Source organism: Bubalus kerabau, chromosome X (assembly GCF_029407905.1).
Source record: "Bubalus kerabau isolate K-KA32 ecotype Philippines breed swamp buffalo chromosome X, PCC_UOA_SB_1v2, whole genome shotgun sequence".
Lineage (NCBI taxonomy): Eukaryota > Metazoa > Chordata > Mammalia > Artiodactyla > Bovidae > Bubalus > Bubalus kerabau.
The window spans coordinates 164,251,282-164,270,454 of NC_073647.1; the positions used below are offsets into that span (position 1 = coordinate 164,251,282).

The 19,173-nt window shown below is 55.0% G+C and overlaps 2 protein-coding genes and 1 non-coding gene across 5 annotated transcripts in view; 2 read left to right on the top strand and 1 right to left on the bottom strand.

Moving 5' to 3' along the window:
* The first annotated feature begins 1,009 nt into the window (after positions 1-1,009).
* DHRSX (dehydrogenase/reductase X-linked) overlaps positions 1,010-19,173 on the top strand; it is a 149,024-nt gene continuing 130,860 nt past the window's right edge. For all 3 annotated transcript variants that reach the window (XM_055563114.1, XM_055563115.1, XM_055563113.1), the window contains exon 1: positions 1,010-1,142. In XM_055563114.1, coding sequence (XP_055419089.1) covers positions 1,034-1,142 — 109 coding nt within the window. In that variant the 5' untranslated portion in view covers positions 1,010-1,033. The remainder of the gene's footprint in view (positions 1,143-19,173) is intronic.
* ZBED1 (zinc finger BED-type containing 1) lies at positions 1,011-17,814 on the top strand. Its single transcript, XM_055563112.1, has 2 exons — positions 1,011-1,142; positions 13,479-17,814. Exon 2 carries the CDS (start codon positions 13,489-13,491, stop codon positions 15,610-15,612), a length of 2,124 nt encoding a protein of 707 aa, XP_055419087.1. The 5' UTR covers positions 1,011-1,142; positions 13,479-13,488; the 3' UTR covers positions 15,613-17,814.
* LOC129640507 (small nucleolar RNA U109) lies at positions 7,341-7,469 on the bottom strand. The gene has a single exon (XR_008708874.1). It is a non-coding gene; the product is annotated as a small nucleolar RNA U109 (small nucleolar RNA).

A 19,173-nucleotide genomic window follows, 5' to 3' on the forward strand; every position in this document is an offset into this window, starting at 1 on the left:
GGGGACGTCGGTGTATATGTGTGTCCTTGGGGACTATGGTCCAGACAGAGTGTGTGTGTGTGTGTGTGTGTGTGTGTGTGTGTGTGTGTGTGACTGGGGACTGTGATCCAGACAGTGGACATGTATGAGGGGGTCTCTGGCCTGGACTGGGGTCCTTGGGTTCCATGATTGGAGAGGGGTCCCAGGGTCCGGTCAGGAGTCCCTGGGGTTTATGATCTGGGAGTGGGGGTCCCCGGGTCTGGGAAGGGGTCCTTGGGATCCATGATCCTGGGGCCTGTGGTGGTCCTGGAGTCCGGGTGGGGGTCCCTGGGGTCTATGATGGGGGGGGGGTGTCCCCGGTTCTGGGAGGGGGTCCCTGGGGTCCATGATCCTGGGGGCTGTGGTGGTCCTGGAGTCCGGGTGGGGGTCCCTGGGGTCTATGATCCGCGGGGGGATCCCGGGGTCTGGTCAGGGGTCCTTTGGGTCTATGATCCACGGCGGGGGGCAGAGTTCCGGGGTCCCCGTTCGTGGCGGGGGTGCTCGCCCCCAGGGGTCGGACGGGGTTCCGGGAGGGGCTGGGGGTGCGCGCGGAGCCGGAGTCCGGGGCACGCGCAGGAGGCGCTGGGGGCGCGCGGGGGGGCGGGGGGCGGGGGCGCGCACAGGAGGGGCTGAGGCGCGCGCGAGGCGGGAGTCGGGGGCGCGCGCAGGAAGCGCTGGGAGCGCGCGCGCGGGCACGAGGCGGCAGTCGGGGCACGCGCAGGAGGGGCTGGGGGCGCGCGGGGGGCGGGGCGCGGGGGCGCGCACAGGAGGGGCTGAGGCGCGCGCGCGGCGGGAGTCGGGGGCGCGCGCAGGAGGGGCTGGGGGCGCGCGGGGGGCGGGGCGCGGGCGCGCGCACAGGAGGGGCTGAGGCGCGCGCGAGGCGGGAGTCGGGGGCGCGCGCGGGGGGCGGGGCGCGGGCGCGGCGCGGGGCGGGCCGCCGCGGGCGCGTTTCCGCCGTCCGGCCCGGGGCTCCGAGTCCGGCGGGCGGCGCGGAAGCGGCGGCGGCGGGGCAGCCATGTCGCCTTTGTCCGCGGCGCGGGCGGCCCTGCGGGTGTACGCGGTGGGCGCGGCGCTGATCGTGGCGCAGCTGCTGCGCCGCTGCGTCCGGGGCTTCGTGGAGCCAGGTCAGCGGCCGGGGAGGCGGCCAGGGGCCGGGGCCGGGCGGGGCTGCGGCGTGGGGCTGGCTGGGGACCGCGCTGCCGGGCCCGGGGCGCGCCCTCCGCCCGTGGAGAGGACCCCGAGGTTTGGGGCGGAGCTGGGAAGGGGCGCGGGGAGGCGGGCGCGTCGGGCGCTCCCGGAAGCAGGGCCGAGCGGCCTTGGCGGTGGGAGGAGGCGCGCCCTCCCCACAGCCCTGCCCGCTCCGCGCGCCCCGGGGGCCGGGGTAGCCAGGGGGTCCCCCGCGCCCTGGCCTGGGGGTCGCAGGTTCGTAGGCGCCGCGTCGGGCGCTCCCGGAAGCCGGGCCGGGCGGCCTGAGGGGTTGGCTTGGGGGAAGGCGCACCCTCCCCAGCGCCCCGGGGGCTGGGGTCTCTCCAGGGCATCCGTGCGCGCCCCAACCACGGCGGGAGCCCCCCCCGCCCGGGTCCCTGCGCTCTGCAGACCCGCGTCCCGGAGGGAGGCGGGGGGCGCCCGACATCCCGGCCCCGCGCAGGCTCCAGTAGAACGGGGCCTGCCCGGGTTTGCAGGGACTGGGGAGCTGGGGCGGGGGCTGGGGCGCGCCAAGGGGCCTGGGGCGGCTTGTAGGGCTTCTAGGAGCCCTAGAGAGGGGAGTTCCCGTTTAGTGGCCGCCGGTTTCTCTGGCCTGCACCACCTGCACGGAGCCTCGGGGCCCAAACTTGGCGGTGCGGGGACCCATTCGCGTCTTCACGCATATTAGGGGACCCCCCCCACCTCCCTTCCCTACCAATCTGGGGGGCGGCGGTGGTCTCTGGCTGTCTGGCCACCTCGGTGTTCTCAGGACTTCGATCGAGGAAACCGGTGTTGTTTCTGTCTGCTCTTGACTTGCAGGATATCAAAAAGAACTCTAGGGTCTTTGAGCCGTAAATGACATGTCCATTTTTTTAGGTGAAAACAAAGTATTCTCTGGGAAGCGTGGTGCCCTGTTACCTTGTAACGACTCTCTTTATCGTCTGGCGTAAGAGAGATTCTTAAGTCCAACTGTGTTTTCGGGGTGTTGGCATAGCACCCCCACACCCCCCTCCCCCCGGGCAGCCTGTGGGTAACGCCCCTGACCACCCCCGGGAGATTGGGGTGGAAAAACAGAGAGGCTGTTACTATGCTTGTGCAAATGTGTCCCTGTGCCTGCAGCACCCCCAGGAAGGCCCTGCAGGGCCCAGGCCTTGCACACCTGCAGCTCTGAGCACAAGGACTTCTTTTTCTCCCCTCCCTGGGTCTTCACCCAGGGAGATAAATCTTCCCAGGTTTATGTGAGCTAAGCGTTTAGTTTTCTGATCAACTGCATTTTGGTGCTTTTTAAAAAAGCACATCAAGCGTGACTGGAAAAGACTGCAGTGGAAGGCAGAGGACAGCTTTGACGTCTGGGCTGACTTGTCAACAGTGAAGGACTGTGCAGAGCAGTCCTGTGTTTGCCCCAAACTGGCCCGAAATTGCAGAGCACCCAGGGGTGGAGAAGGCCATGGCACCCCACTCCAGTACTCCTGCCTGGAGAATCCCATGGACGGAGGAGCCTGGTGGGCTGCAGTCCATGGGGTCGCTAGGAGTGGGATACGACTGAGCGACTTCCCTTTCACTTGTCACTTTCATGCATTGGAGGAGGAAATGGCAACCCACTCCAGTGTTCTTGCCTGGAGAATCCCAGGGACGGGGGAGCCTGATGGGCTGCCGTCTGTGGGGTCGCACAGAGTCGGCCACGGCTGACGCGACTTAGCAGCAGCAGCAGGGGAGGTTGTGGGCTTCCCTGGTGGCTCAGACAGTGAACAGTCTGCCTGCAGAGTGCAGGAGACCAGGGTTCTATCCCGGAGGGGAAGATCCCCTGCAGAGGGGAATGGCCACCCACTCCAGTATTCTTGCCTGGAGAATCCCACAGACTGAGGATCCTGGCGGGCCAGACATTGAACCTTGCCCAGATATGCAGCTACATAAACTGTAACCCAGAGGCCCAGTGCACATGCACAATAGCTGGGTTTTTTGTTTTGTTTTGTCTTTATTGAATTGGTTGCACTGTTGCTTCTGTTTTTATGTTTCTGGGTCTTTTGGTCACTGAGTCATAACAGATCTTAGCAACCCCACCCAGGATTGAACCCCGTATTGAACCAGCCAAGTCTTTATCATTGGACCACCAGGGGAGTCCTGGTTTTCTGCCTTTAGACATCAGATGTTTTCTTTTTTAATAGTATGTATAGTCTATATAAATGTGTACAAAGTATCAAATAATGTAGAAATGTTACAGGGAGGAAGTCACCAATTCTGACTCCATGTTGGAAGCTGTTTCTTTGACTTGCTTTTTATTATTATAAAGAAAAAAAAAAGAAGGTCGCTCAGTCCTGTCTGACTCTTTGTGACCCCAATGGACTGTGGCCCACCAGGCACCTCTGCCCATGGGATTTTCTAGGCAAGAATACTGGAGTGGTTGCCATTCCCTTCTCCAGGGCATCTTCTTGACCCAGGGATCAAACCCAGGTCTCCTGCATTGCAGGGAGATTCTTTACCGTCTGAGCCACCAGGGAAGCCCCTTTATTATTATAATCGTACTCAGTGGCTTGCCTGGAGGACCCTGCCTCTCTGTTTGTCAAGTAAAGTGCCTTTTTGGGGCTTCCCGGGTGGCTCAGCTGATAAAGAATCCACCTGCAGAGCTGGAGAGCTGGGTTCCATCCCTGGGTTGGGAAGATGTCCTGGAGAAGGGAAAGGCTACCCACTCCAGTATTCTGGCCTGGAGAATTCCATGGACTGTACAGTCCATGGGGTCGCAAAGAGTCCTAAACGAATAAGCGACTTTCACTTAAAGTGCATTTATTTAGCTCTGGAGAGAGAGTTTGTCCTTGTCCACCTGTGAATAGATGAGTTTAACACAGCGCTTAGAAGGCTGGACATTTCGTGGGAGATGTTTTGCAAGACTGAAGACCCTTTCACGTGATTTCCACACTGTCGCTCCCTCTCGACGCAGCCTTTTGACTTCAGTTCCACATGGCTTTTTCCTCTCAGATCTATATAAGAACCTGGCATCCAGACCCCAGTAAGATGCTTGCTTTGAGGTGCTAGCCTGCCATCTTCTCGGTCTGCAGGCTCCCTGATTAAAGTCTCTTTCTTGCCTCAACAGTTTGTCTCTCGGATTCAGTGGCCTGTGGTGTGGAGAGTGGAGCAAGCATGGTCTCAGTGACAGAAACACTTTCTTATTTACATATTTTAAATGATAACGACAAACCACAGCAATGATTGCTGAAGTGCATTTGGTTGTGAAAGGTCTTTTTTTTTTTAATATTGTTAATTGAATGATAATTGCTTTACAGTGTTGTGTTGGTTTTTGATGTAAAACAATGTGAATCAGCTATAGTTCAGTGCGCTCAGTCGTGTCCGACTGTTTGCGACCCCATGGACTGCAGCACGCCAGGCCTCCCTGTCCATCACCAACTCCTGGAGCTTGCTCAAACTCATGTCCATCGAGTCAGTGATGCCATCCAACCATCGCATCCTCTGTCATCCCCTTCTTCTGCTGCCCCCAGTCCCTCCCAGCATCAGGGTCTTTTCCAGTGAGTCAGTTCTTCGCATCAGGTGGCCAGAGTATTGGAGTTTCAGCTTCAGCATCAGTCTTTGCAGTGAACATTCAGGACTGATTTCCTTTAGAATGGACTCGTTGGATCTCCTTGCAGTCCAAGGGACTCTCAAGTCTTCTCCAACACCACGGTTCAAAAGCATCCATTCTTTGGTGCTCAGCTTTACAGTCCAGCTTTCACATCCATACATGACGACTGGAAAAATCATAGCCTTGACTAGACGGACCTTTGTTGGCCAAGTAATATCTGTACTTTTTAATACACTGTCTAGGTTGGTCATAACTTTTCTTCTAAAGAGTAAGCGTCTTTTAATTTCACAGCTGCGGTCACCATCTGCAGTGATTTTGGAGCCCAGAAAAATAGTCAGCCACTGTTTCCACGGTTTCCCCATCTATTTGCCATGAAGTGATGGGACCGGATGCCATGATCTTAGTTTTTCTGAGTGTTGAGTTTTAAGCCAGCTTGAATCAGCTATAGGTTTACATACATCCGCTCCCTCTTGAGCCTCCCTCCACCCCCATCCACCCCTCTAGGTCATCACAGGGCCCTGAGCTGAGCTCCCTGTGCTACAGAGCAGCTTCCCACTAGCTGTCTGTTTTACGCATGGTCGTGTGTGTATATATAACAACTCCGCTCTCTCAATTCATCCCACCGTCTCCTTCCCCCACTATATGTTCACAAGCCCATTCTCTGTCCCTATGTCTCGGTTCCTGCTCTGGTCTCTGATCACCCACCCGGAGAAGTCAGATCACACATCAGGCTTAAAACTTCCTTGCTTATGGTAGTTGCTAATGTTTCCACGTCAGGTATTGAATATCGGGTGAATCTGTCTGTGGATCATCTCAGCCCCTCGACGGTGGCTTACTTGGGCAAATGTGGAGTTTTCTGGAGGTGAGCTGTTTCTCGTCTTTTTTCGTGGGGGAAAACTCACAGCACATATTCATTGCACTTGAATAACTTCTACCGGCGTGAGTGCGACAAGATGGAGGTTGCTCTCCCATGTTTATGACCCTCCCTTTGGAATTGTGCATGGTCCTGCACATTTTATCCGCTGGGGCAGGCGTGCCGTGTGAGTGCCCGTGGATTCTGTGAAAAGGTGGAAGAAGATGTTTGAAAAAGGAGCTGACTCCTGAAGGGGACCTTTTCTTAAAATGTATTACTAGAGACAAGAGCGTGAGAAACTCATGGCGATTGGAGGTCTATGTGTGTCTAGAGACCTATGTGGGCAAATGAAGAATTCCTCTAATAGAGTCTGACTTCCACATTCTCTATGGTCATTGTCTGTTACAACTTGTTCAGTTGCTAAGTCATGTCCGAGTCTGCAGTCCCATGGACCACAGCACACCAGACCTCCCTGTCCATCACCAACTCCCGGAGTTTATTCAAACTCGTGTCCATTGAGTCAGTGATGCCATCCAACCATCTCATCCTCTGTCGTCCCCTTCTCCTCCCGCCTTCAATCTTTCCCAGCATCAGGGTCTCTTCCCATGAGTCAGTTCTTTGCATCAGGTGGTCAAAGTATTGGAGTTTCAGCTTCAACATCAGTCCTTCCAATGACTACTCAGGATTGATTTCCTTTAGGATGGACTGGTTGGATCTCCCTGCTGTCCAAGGGACTCTCAAGAGTCCTCTCCAACACCACAGTTCAAAAGCATCAATTCTTTAGTCAAACCATTGCTTTGACCAGACGGACCTTTGTCAGCAAAGTGATGTCTCTGCTTTTTAATACACACTCTGGGTTTGTCATAGCTTTTCTTTCAAGGAGCAAGAGTCTCTTAATTTCATGGCTGCAGTCACTGTTTGTGGTGATTTTGGAGCCCAAGAAAATAAAGGTACCATGCAGATTTTCCCGTAAGAATTCTGTTTCAGGGACTCCCTTGGGGGCCCCGTGGTTAAGGCTCCTTGCTTCCACTGCAGGGGGCTCATGTTCCATCTGTGGTTGGGGAACTCCGCTCTCCATGCATCAGACATGGCCCCCCCAATTTTTTTTTTTTTTAAACTTGATGAAAAAAATTTCCATGATGAACAATAACCACAAAAAAAAAAAAAAAAAAAAGTTCTGTTGCAAAAGGAGTCAGGCCTTCTGATCTGGAAAATGGACTTTGGTCTGGAAAATGGACTTCTGATGATGGACTGACTGTCCAGCTCAAGAACAGAGGTCAGCTGGCCCATTTACAAAGCCATTTTAGGGCGGATTCTAGTTTTCAAACTGTAGGATTTTTTAAAAAGTCTGTCAAGAGGAAGTAACATCTGGTTGGTTTTGCGTACATATGAATAGTTGGGAGCTGTTGCTCCAGGGAGGCAAAACCATAGTTTGGTTGATCTTTGGCTCTTTTTTAGTCTTAAAAAGAAATGAGGACTCCCCCCTCCCCCAAGAGCTTTGGTTTGTGTGGCTTTTGCTTGTCTGTATCGATCCTATTCAGTTCCATGTTAATAAAGTTAAAACTGAAAATTTTTTTTTCGATGATGTTGAGAAATTCTTGTCACAGTTGCTTAGCTGTGGTCATGGTATTGTGGTTATGTTTTTTATCTTTTATCGGGAAATACAGTTTTCTCCCAGGGAGGGGCCACAGTTTTTTTGTTGTTTTTTTTTTGAAATGTAGGAGAAAGATAGAACGACTCAACAGCTACTGTAACATTGCCAGCCCTGAGAACTCCTTTATTATTCTAGCACATTATAGAGTCCATCTTGCAAAGGAATGAGCAGCCGACATTCACATGCAAAAAATGAAAAAAGAACTTTAAATGGTCAACACGGAAATCTACAACGTGTATTTCAGATCACATTAACAAGACACTTACATGTGATTCCCAGTAACATTTCTTTGTTGTTGTTGCTGAGTCATAACCAAGTCTCTGTGACCCCGTGGACTGTAGCCCGCCAGGCTCCTCTGTCCGTGGGATTCTCCAGGCAAGAATCCTGGAGTGGGCTGCCGTTTCCTCCTCCAGGGCATCTTCCTGACCCAGGGATCCATCCCACGTCTCCTGCATATTAGCAGGTGGGTTCGTTACCACTGAGCCACCTGGAAAGCCCAACACTTTAATTTTTCTTCCTTTTACCCATCGAAAAATAACAAACCGCTTACATGTTATTCCCAGTAACACTTTTTTTTTTTACCCAGCGAAAAATCAGAAGCCCTAGTAACATTTTTTTCAACCTAACAAAAACTAACAAGCTCCTTATATGTTATTCCCAGTAATTTTTTTTTTCCACCCAACAAAAAAACAACTATGTTCTCCCAAAACAAATACCAAATCAGGGAGCATAGTGGCTGTTTTTGGTCCTTGCCAGCTTCTGGAAGTCCCGGTGGAGCAGAGTGATGCTGGCCCTCCACTCGCTGACTTCATCCTTTTTCTTGGGACATGGTCATTATGTTTGTGGACGATCTGGCCGGTGCCACTGCTGTGAGCAAAGGCAAGACCTCCCCAGGCCCCGGGTAGCATCTTGGCGATGGTTCCCGCACTCCCCCCGCCTCTGAGAGATGCTAGGGTTGCCCGCTTGGCGTGGAGGCTGCTTGGACAGAACCTTCATTCCCGACTCTGAAAGCGGCCATGGACCATGCAAGTCTCGCTGTGTCCCGCTGTGGTCAGTGTATACGCTCCAACCCATCACACATGACTGGACAGCTCCAGAGAAAAGAAGGGAAGCGGAATACGCGCTAACGCCATATGCAGACATAAACTCTAGGGGCTTCGCTGATGGGCCAGCGGTTAAGAATCTGCCTTGCCACGTGGGGGGACAGCAGTTCGATCCCTGGTCTGGGGATCTCGCCGTGTAGCATGTCAGCGCACGTGCCTCAGCTGGACAGCAGCTACCACTCACGACTAGAAAAAGCTTTCATGTGGCAGTGAAGACCCAGGGCAGCCAGAAAAAAGCACAAACCCCCCAAAACTCAAAACGGATTAAAGCCCCAAACGTAAGACTCTGGAAACCATGAGACTCGTAGGAGAAAACACAGGAAGAGAGTAATTTGACTTAATTCTTAGCAGTACCTTTTTGGTCCTGTGTCTTGCGGCAAGGGAAATAAAAGCAGAAATAACCAAATGGGACCGAATTAAACGTAAAAGCTTTCTGCACAGTAAAGGGAACCTGGGACAAAACAGAAGGACAGCCAGTGGAAAGGGAGAAAGTGTTTACAAATAATGGGACTGATGACGGGCTTCCCAGGTGGCTCAGGGGTAAAGAATCTGTCTGCAGGGCAGGAGATACACGAGACCTGGGTTCGATCCCTGGGTCGGGAAGATTCCCCTGGAGGAGGAAATAGCAACCCACTCTAGTCTTCTTGCCTGGAGAATCCCCATGGACAGAGGAGCCTGGTGGGCTACAGTCCGTGGGGTTGCAGAGAGTTGGACATGACTGAAGCGACGTAGCATGCAACCCACTTAAAAATAGCCAGAGGACCTCAGTGGACATTTTGAGTTGACATTTCTTCCAAGAAGACAGACAGGTGGCCAACAGATAAACTTGAAAAGATGCTCAGCCTGGTTGACCTCAGAGAAAGGCCGATTAAAAGCAGAGTGGAAAAACAAACAAACTGCCTTCCTGTGTCCCCGTCTCCCTAGGGGGCCTCGGGGAATCCTGCCATCATTTGCCCATTGGTTGTGAAACTGCAAGGGGGAGACCCCCCCCCACGGGCGGTGCCTCCTTAAGCTGTGGCTTTGTCACGATGCTTCCTGCAGGACCACGGACCTCAGGCTGCCTTCAGCCCAACAGCACCGATCGTTCGTCGTGGTTGGCATCACGACGACCACGTAGTAGGAAACTCTGATGAGACTGAATTGCATTGCCTATGTAGGACGGAAGAGCTCCATTCCAGAGCCCAGCTGTGGTGCCTGCTGCGAGGTTCCCCTCGCTTTAGGGGACGGCCTTTCCCATGCCCAGGCGCCCCTCCACTCAGTCCATCTGCAGGAGCTGTGATCCTGGGGTCCCTTCTTTCTCTACACATCCTGGCCTTGTTGGATCGCCACCCCCGGGGCCCCACCTCTGAGCTCTCTGGCCCGAGCAAAGCATTTGAAATCACACGAAGGCATCCTGTCTCTTCCTGGGGACCAGACGTCTGAAGGCCAGGTGTCCCAGGGCTGGGCTCCCTGCAGAGGCTCCAGGGGAGGGTCCTTCCCGCCTCTCCCAGCTTCTGGGGGGCTCCAGGCATCCGTCCCTGGGCTGGTATCCGCCTCCCTCCCGTCTCTGCCCCAGTCTCCACCTGGCTGCTCCTCTGCGTCCGCGTCTCCCCTCTTCTGTGTCTTATAAGGACCCTGTCCCTGGGTTTAGGGCCACCCCCATCCAGGAGGACCTCATCTCGGACCTTCACTCCATCACAGCTGCAGAGAACTTATTTCCATGTAATGTCCTCTTCTGAGGTTTTGGGAGGACATGAATTTTCAGTGGAGGGTGATTTTAAGCCCACTGTCGTTCCTGAGTTTTGAATATTTGCCCCCCACTCAGAAAATGCCTGGTGGCTGCAGTGTGTGATTTAACTGTGAGTGCTGCACAGTAGACTGAGCAAAGGCCGGGAGACGGGGAAGGACAGGGAAGCCTGGCGTGCTGCGGTCCATGGGGTCGCAGAGAGTCGGACACGAATGAGCGAGCAAACGACAACAGGAGATTGAAGGCTTGCAGATTTAATAGACACGTTTTTAAATTTGTTTTAATTAAAGAATTTTTTAACAAATTGATGTTTGATTTCCAGGGCTGTGTTAGTTTCAGGCGCACAGCAAAGTGATTCAGTTGGGCACACACATATATATTCATATTCTTTTCCTTTACAGCAAGATGATAGTAGTGTATTATATAGTTATCTGGGTATATAATCGTATAATGAATGTGGTTTCCTGTTATATACAGTAACTAGGTCCCTGTCGGTCATCTAGTTTATAGTCAGAAAGTGAGAGTCGCTCAGTCGTGTCGGACTCTTTGCGACCCCATGGACTTATACAGTCCATGGGATTCTCCAGGCCAGAAGACTGGAGTGGGTAACCTTTCCCTTCTCCAGGGGAATCTTCCTAACCCAGGGATCGAACCCAGGTCTCCCACATTGCAGGCAGATTCTTTACCAGCTGAGCCACCAGGGACGCTCGTAATGAATATAGTTTCCTATTACATATGGTACATAGGTCCTCGTTAGTTATCTATTTTATATATAGTTGTGTGTATCTGTTAATCCCAAACTCCTAATTTATCTCTCCTCCTTCCGCTTTGGTAGCCATACGTTTTCTATGTCTGTGAGTAACAGACACCTTCAGTTCTTTTCTTGATATAGTCTTTTTTTGTTTGTATGTTTTGGACCACATGCAGGATCCTAGTTGCGCGTGCAGGGATCCTCCCGTGCCCCCTGCCATGCATAAAATAGCTGTGGAGCGGCCATCTATAAAGTATGTGACTAACAAGCTCCCCCTGGGAGCATGGAGCCGTAAGCACTGGCCGACCGGGGAGGTCCTTCCCCTGACACCTCTTAAGAAAACTCAGCTAGCCTTTCGGGGGTCTTGGCCCTCTGACTGGCAGCTCCACGGAGCCGAACGCGTGAGCATCGCCAGCAGTGGGAGCCTGGGGACCTGAGCTCTGAGAGCCCAGGGACGCTGCACCACGGCTGGTTGGCTTCTCACTGTCCAGGTGTTTGTGGCCACAAGGCGGGGGGCATTCTGAGACATTCCAGGGATGGAGAATTCCCTTCCTGCCCCAGTCTGACATCCATTCCCAGATGCCCCTGGGGAGAAAAATAGAGCCTGCGAAGTACAAAAGTGCTCTAATTTTTTCATTATCATTGATGCCACTGTTGTTCAGTAATGCCTGACTCTGCGACCTCATAGACTGCAGCACGCCAGGCTTCCCCATCCTTCACCATCTCCTGGAGCTTGCTTAAACTTATATCCATTGAGTCGGTGATGCCATCCCACCATCTCACCCTCTGTTGTCCCCTTCTCCTCCTGCCCTCCGTCTTTCCCTGCATCAGGAACGATTTTCCAATGAGTCAGTTCTGTAGATCGGTGAGTGTGCTTCTGTTTTGTTATCTTCACTAGTTTCGTATATGTGTGTGTATATATATATACATGTATGTATTTGGCTACTTTGTGTCTTTGTTGGAATATGCAGAATCTTCAGCTGTGACATGTGCGATCCAGTTCCCTGACCAAGGATGGAAGCCAGGCCCCCTGCATTGGAAGCTTGGAGTCTTAGCCACTGGGACCACCAGCAAAGTCCGCATATTCACTAGTTTTTAATATTTTCTTATTGGATCGCCATTTGTCTTCCACTTTCTTAACTTCACTCAGTACGATAATCTCTAGGTCCATCCATGTTGCAGCAAGTACCATCCGTTAATTCCTTTTTGTGGCTGAGTAGTATTCCATGGTATACACGTACCACCTCTTTATCCATTCCTCTGTTGATGGACACTTAGGTTGCTTCCGTGTCTTGGCTATTTTGAATAGTGTTGGAATGAACACTGAAGTGCATGTATCTTTTTGAATTGTAGTTTTGTCTGCATATTATGCCCAGGAATGGGACGGCAGGATCGTATGGTAGCTGATTTTAGTTTCTAAAAGAACTTCCGTACTGTTCTCCACAGCGGCTGCGCCAGTTCACATCCCCACCAACAGTCTAGGAAGGGGTCCCTTTTCTCCACATCCTTGTCAACATTTGTTACTTGTGTTTTTTTTTTTTTTTCATGAAAGCCATTGTGACGGGGTGAGGTGATACCTCATTGTGGGCAAAAAGGCATCACTGAAAAACGTAAAATTTGGAAAAAAAAAAAAACTTGAATGCTGGTCTGCCAGCCTGGTGTCTGCTCGTGCGTGCTAAGTCACTCAGTTGTGTCTGACTCTTCGCGACCCCATGGACATCAGCCTGCCGGACTCCTCTGTCCATGGGGATTGTCCAGGCTAGAACACTGGAGTGGGTTGCCGTGCCCCCCTCCAGGGGATCTTCCCAACCCAGGGATCGAACCCAGGTCTCCTGCATTGCAGGCGGATTCTTTACCGTCTGAGTCACCAGGGAAGCCCAAGAATACTGGAGTGGGTAGCCTATCCCTTCTCCAGGGGATCTTCCCCACCTGCATTGCAGGCAGGTTCTTTACCAGTTGAGCTACCAGGGAAGCTCAAGAATACTGCAGTGGGTAGCCTATCCCTTCTCTAGGGGATCTTCCAAACCCAGGCATGCAGCCAGGGGTCTACTGCATTGCAGGCGGATTCTTTACCAGGTGAGCCACAAGGGACGCACGGTGCCTGCTTGACAACCCCCACATGTGCTGCTCTTATCTGAGCCAGTTTTCTTGGTGGCCTTTGACACACCTGCGTCCTGACCAGGAGTCTTTAGGAGTGGGGGACGTGGGTCCTCTTGGCCTGGCAAGGGGGTGTTTGGGAACCGTGGGGTCTGCCTGGGGAACAGACCCACCTGCTTGCCTGCTTATTTGCGGGGCTGGTTTATTTCCCAAAACAGGACGTAATACACCAGCTCAGGTGATGAAAGAGCTGTCATGAGGATTCCAAAGAGGATGGAAACACTAAAAAAAAAAAAAGGCAATCAATAAATGCATGTCTCCGACGCACCTGGATGGAACAGCTGCTCGCTTTTCAGACTGAGCCCTTGCTGCTTTGCCACCAGCTGGAGCGGAGGCCTCGGGGTGGTCCCCACCTCCGTGCGCCCTCGTTTCCAGAGCCACCCTGCTCCCCCCGCCCGCCGGCTGGCCGGGCGGAGCCGGGCCGTCTTCTCACGCTCTTTGTTCTGCTGCTTCTCGGCAGGTCGTCCCGAATGAGCGGAGGCCCAGCCGGGGGCGGCGCGATGGAGTGCAAGAGCCTGGAGGGCGGGCAGAGCGACCTCAAGCTGGTGGCGCACCCGCGCGCCAAGAGCAAAGTGTGGCGCTACTTCGGCTTTGACACGAACGCCGAGGGCTGCATCCTTCAGTGGAAGAAGATCTACTGTCGCATCTGCATGGCCCAGATCGCCTACTCGGGCAACACCTCCAACCTGTCCTACCACCTGGAGAAGAACCACCCCGACGAGTTCTGTGAGTTCGTCAAGAGCAACACGGAACAGATGCGCGAGGCCTTCGCCAGCGCCTTCTCCAAGCTGAAGCCGGACCCCGCGCAGCCCGGCGGCACGCCTGAGACGGTGGTCGCCAAGGCCGGCGCGCATGGCCACGAGAGCCGCAAGCAGCAGGAGCTGACCACCGCCGTCATGGGCCTCATCTGCGAGGGCCTCTACCCGGCCTCCATCGTCGACGAGCCCACGTTCAGGGCGCTGCTGAAGGCCGCCGAGCCACGCTACGAGCTGCCGAGCCGCAAGTTCTTCTGCGGCAAGGCCATCCCCGAGCGCTACGGCGCCGTGCGCGAGGCGGTGCTCAAGGAGCTGGCGGACGCCGCCTGGTGCGGCGTCTCCACCGACCTGTGGCGCAGCCAGACCCAGAACCGCACCTACGTGACGCTCTCGGCGCACTTCCTGGGCCGCGCGGCCCCCCACGGGCTGGCGGTGGGCTCCCGCTGCCTCAAGACCTTCGAGGTGCCCGAGGAGAACGCGGCCGAGACCATCACGCGCGTCCTCTATGAGGCGTTCATCGAGTGGGGCGTCCACGCCAAGGTCTTCGGCGCCACCACGGACCGCGGCAAGGACCTGGCCCAGGCCTGCTCGCTGCTGGACATCCCGGTGCACATGCCGTGCCTGGGCCATACCTTCGACGCGGCCATCCGCCAGGCCTTCCGGCTGCCCAAGCTGGGCGCGCTGCTGGGCCGCTGCGCCAAGCTGGTGGCCTACTTCCAGCAGTCGTCCGTGGCCATGGTCATGCTCCACGAAAAGCAGAGACAGCAGAACGCGGCCCCGTGCATGCTGGTGAGCAACCGCGTGGCCTGGTGGGGCAGCACGCTGGCCATGCTGCGGCGGCTCAAGGAGCAGCAGTTCGCCGTGGCCGGGGTCCTGCTGGAAGACACCAACAACCACCACCTCATGCTGGAGGCCGCCGAGTGGGCCACCATCGAGGGCCTGGTGCAGCTGCTGCAGCCCTTCCAGCAGGTGGCCGAGATGCTGTCGGCCTCCAAGTACCCCACCATCAGCATGGTCAAGCCGCTGCTGCACATGCTGCTGAACACGACGCTCAACCCCAAGGAGACGGACCCCAAGGAGATCAGCATGGCCAAGGAGGTGATCGCCAAGGAGCTCGCCAAGACCTACCAGGAGAGCCCCGAGATCGACCTGTTCCTCAACGTGGCCACCTTCCTGGACCCGCGCTACAAGAGGCTGCCGTTCCTCTCCACCTTCGAGCGGCAGCAGGTGGAGAACCGCGTGCTGGAAGAGGCCAAGGGCCTCCTGGAGAAGGTCAAAGAGGGCGCCTACCGCGCTTCCGAGGACAAGGCGGCCGCCCCGCCCGAGGAGCCGCCGCCGGCCAAGAAGCCGGCGCCCTCGCCCACCCCGCCTCCAGCCAGCGTCATCAACGACATGCTGGCCGAGATCTTCTGCCCCACCGGGGGCGTGGAGGACCAGGAGGAGTGGCACGCCCAGGTGGTGGAGGAGCTCAGCAACTTCAAGTCGCAGAAGCCCCTGGGACTCAACGAGGACCCGCTCAAGTGGTGGTCGGACCGCCTGGCGCTGTTCCCCGTGCTGCCCAAGGTGCTCCAGAAGTACTGGGCCGTGGCGGCCACGCGCGTCGGCCCCGAGCGCCTCTTCGGCTCGTGCGCCACCGTGGTGAGCGCCAAGCGCAACCGCCTGGCCCCCGCGCACGTGGACGAGCAGGTCTTCCTGTACGAGAACGCGCGTGGCGGCGCCGACGCCGAGCTGGAGGACGAAGACGAGGGCGAGTGGGGCCTGGACCACGAGCAGGCCTTCGCGCCCGGCGAGGCGGCCCACGCCGGCTTCTTCGGCGTCAGGGACGGCAGCTTCGTGTAGCCGGGGCTGGGGCTGGCTCGCACCGCCAGGGCGGGGGCGGGTGCACAGCCGCGCGCTGCGGGGCGGTACCCTTCTGGATGCTCGGCTGTTGGGACTAACGGCCCCGCCACCCCAGCGCGGAAGGGCGCACTGCTGCTGGGAATGCGGGAATCGAGCAGAAGAGAGACACGGATCTTTGTGGGGGGGTGTGTGTGTGTGTGCGTGCCCCAGAGGGGAGACGCAGACTCGGGGTGGTCCAGAGAAGGGAGACGGACTCTGGGTGTCTCAGACAAGAGAGACATACTCTGGGTGGCCCCAGAGGACAAAAACGTACTCTGGGTGGTCCACAGAGAAGACAGACAGACTCTGGGTGTCTCAGCCAAGAGAGACGGACTCTGGGTGGCCCCAGAGGACTGAGATGAACTCTGCATGGTCCACAGAGAAGAAAGAGGAGGCTCTTGAGTGGTGCAAACCTGGTGAAAACAAGTGTTTGCTCTGCGGGGGGCGGCGGCTGTGGTGGGGAACCCCCTTGTATTCCAGGAACGGGGAAAGAAATGACTTGTAAAAACCGGAGGCGTCCGCCCATCGGATTACAAATCATCAACGCCCCCGACGCTAGCATGGCCGGCGGGGGTGTTCTGACTCCCTCTGTTAATTCCGTACCTGTAGTGTCCATGTCCTCACGCCAGGGAGGGTTTGGGGTGAATCAGAAACAAATGGAAATCGGGGCTGCTGAGGACGAAAGCCCCTTCCGTGTTCCCCAAAGCCCACCTCCCCGTGAGCACCATTTGCACGCCCCACCCCTGCCCCGGGCACCATCCGCGGCTGTTAGCCCCGTCGGTCCGTAAAGGAACACGACTACCTTGTCAATTACCAGGGAACCTGGAGACACGCTTTAGCCACCCGCCCTGTTTTCAAGGCGTGATGGAACATGTTACCCTTGAACCCGTAGTGCCATCGCTTATAAAAAAGCCGAAGAAGAAATATTGGGTGTGGTTTGTTTTCTGCCACCCACGAGTGTTGTTGTTTTTTTTGCCTCCCCGCCCTTGCCCGAATTCACGGTCCTTGCCAGGTTCTCTAGCTCTTGTGTTCTCCAGGTGGTGTTCGCGCGTCCCCGATGCTTAAAAGATGCTTCCCAGGGGCCTCTGTGGTAAAGAACCTGCCTGCCAAGGCAGGAGACCTGGGTTCAATCCCTGGGTTGGGAAGATCCACTGCAGGAGGAAATGGCAGCCCACTCCAATATTCTTGCCTGGAGAATCCCATGGACAGAGGAGCCTGGTGGGGCCACAGTCCCATGGGGTCACAGAGAGAGATGACTGAGCAACTCTACAACAACAATAGCCAATTAACAATGTTGGACAGTTTCAGGTGGACAGCAAAGAGACTCAGCCACACATACACATGTATCCATTCTCCCCCAAACTCCCCTCCACCCAGGCTGCCACATGACATTGAGCTGAGTTCTCTGTGCTGGACAGCAGGTCCTTGCTGGTTCTCCATGTTAAATACAGCAGTGTGTCCATGTCCATCCCAGACTCCCTGACTATCCCTTCCCCCATCCTTCTCCCTGTAATAAGGTTATTACAGAGTATTGAGCAGAGTTTCCTGTGCTGTCCAGCAGGTCCTTGCTGGTTCTCCACGTTAAACACAGCAGTGTGTCCATGTCCGTCCTGAGCCTTGACACAGTGACGATGGACCATGTGTACCACCAGGGCATCCAGGGTTTTTCCATCTCCTCCTATCTTTCCCTGCTCCCTCCCTCGCTCTCCTTTCTTTTAAGAAAGCAAGCTACCCCAGAAACAGCCTTGGAGGTTAGCATCCCTCCTGTTTTTCCTTTTCTGTGTTTTATGGGTTGCCTCTATTCCACGGTGGTTCAGGGATGCCACGTCAGACATCAAATTTTTTCTGCACAGACGTTTTGAGCTTAACTAGGCCATTTTCCAGTCATGAAAACCTGCCACTTTCAGAGCTTTCTCCATCGAACACGATAGTGGAACGTGTCCGTAAATGTCTCAGATAAGAGGTCATTGCCGGCATCCAGAACTTCTCGTAAAGACATGGCCACTAACTGTCACGCACGTGTCTTATCTGGGTCTGCCCGGGACTCTGCTTCCAGGAAATGGAGCGTGTTTTGTGCTCAGGTCCTGTCGTCAAAATCCTGATTCTCTGCTTCGTCTAAGTGGTGTTTGTTCCATGCTCAGTAAAGTCACAATGACGTCACGATTCTCAGATGTTCCTTTTTTTTTTCCTGGTGTGCGGAAGGGTACTGTTCCCTTTATTCCGAGCAGCCCCTAGGAGGATGGCAGGACTGGGCTGAAAGGAAGCGTAGATGACGGTTGTACATGTTTTTTTTTAGTGAAGGGGCTGAGGATGTGCTCCCAGCCCCTGGTCGTTGGATGTCGGGCTGATTTGCAGGTGGACGACCTGGGTGGAGGTAGCTGGGGAGCCCCAGGAGCTGTTGTCTTGAAGTCCTTGTAAAGCGAGGTGGTCACAACAGTTGTGATCTGGTGGGGAGAGGGCAGGGAGGTCTTCCCTGAGTGGTCCCCCTGCCGGGGATCAGGGGAGTCGCGTGGTAGCATCTTACCACGTGGCCAGCCTCTGGACAGAGAACGGGGGGCTGTCCATCCGGCTTGCCTGGAGGACCGCCTCAGCTCATCCCCTCTACTTTCTCTTCCTGTCCTTCCCCCGGTGGAGTGGGGGTGTGTTACTTGCGGGGGGTGGGAAGGGGCGGGCATTCACGTTTTGAGTCTTGATCAAGTCTCCATGCTCCCTTGATCCCTATTGATGTCATTTTGGGTCCGAGGGACACGGCTGCTTCTCACCGAGGCTCGGGGAAGCAAACGGCTGAGCGTGCGGAGAACGCGGTGGGTTTTCACAGCTTTGTGCTGCTTTTCGGATGGGCTTCCCTGGACGCTCAGCTCGTAAAGAATCCGCCCACAATGCAGGAGACCTGAGTTCAATCCCTGGGTTGGGAAGCTCCCCTGGAGAAGGGAACGGCTACCTACTGCAGTATTCTGGCCTGGAGAATCCCACAGAGGGTATAGTCCTTGGAGTCCTAAAGAGTCGGACACATTGTATCTCTTAATGTAGTAGTTTCTATCTCTTAAGCCCCTCCCCACATCCTGACCCTCCCCGGTACCCTTCCCCCAGTGGTAATCACTAGTTACTTCTCTGCATCTGGGAGTCTGTTTCTTTTTGATATATTTATTCATTAAATGTTTTAGATTCTGGATACAGGTGGTAACATGCTATTTCTCTGTTTGTGATGTATTTCACTACATGTAATACCCTCCGAGTCCATCTGTGTTGTCACAGATCACAAAAGATTTGTTCTTGTTTATGGCTGAGTAATATTCCATTGTGTGTGTGTGTGCTTTGGCCACCTCATGCAAAGAGTTGACTCATTGGAAAAGACCCTGACGCTGGGAGGGATTGGGGGCAGGAGGAGAAGGGGACGACAGAGGATGAGATGGCTGGATGGCATCACCGACTTGATGGACGTGAGTCTGAGTGAACTCCGGGAGTTGGTGATGGACAGGGAGGCCTGGCGTGCTGCGATTCATGGGGTCGCAAAGAGTCGGA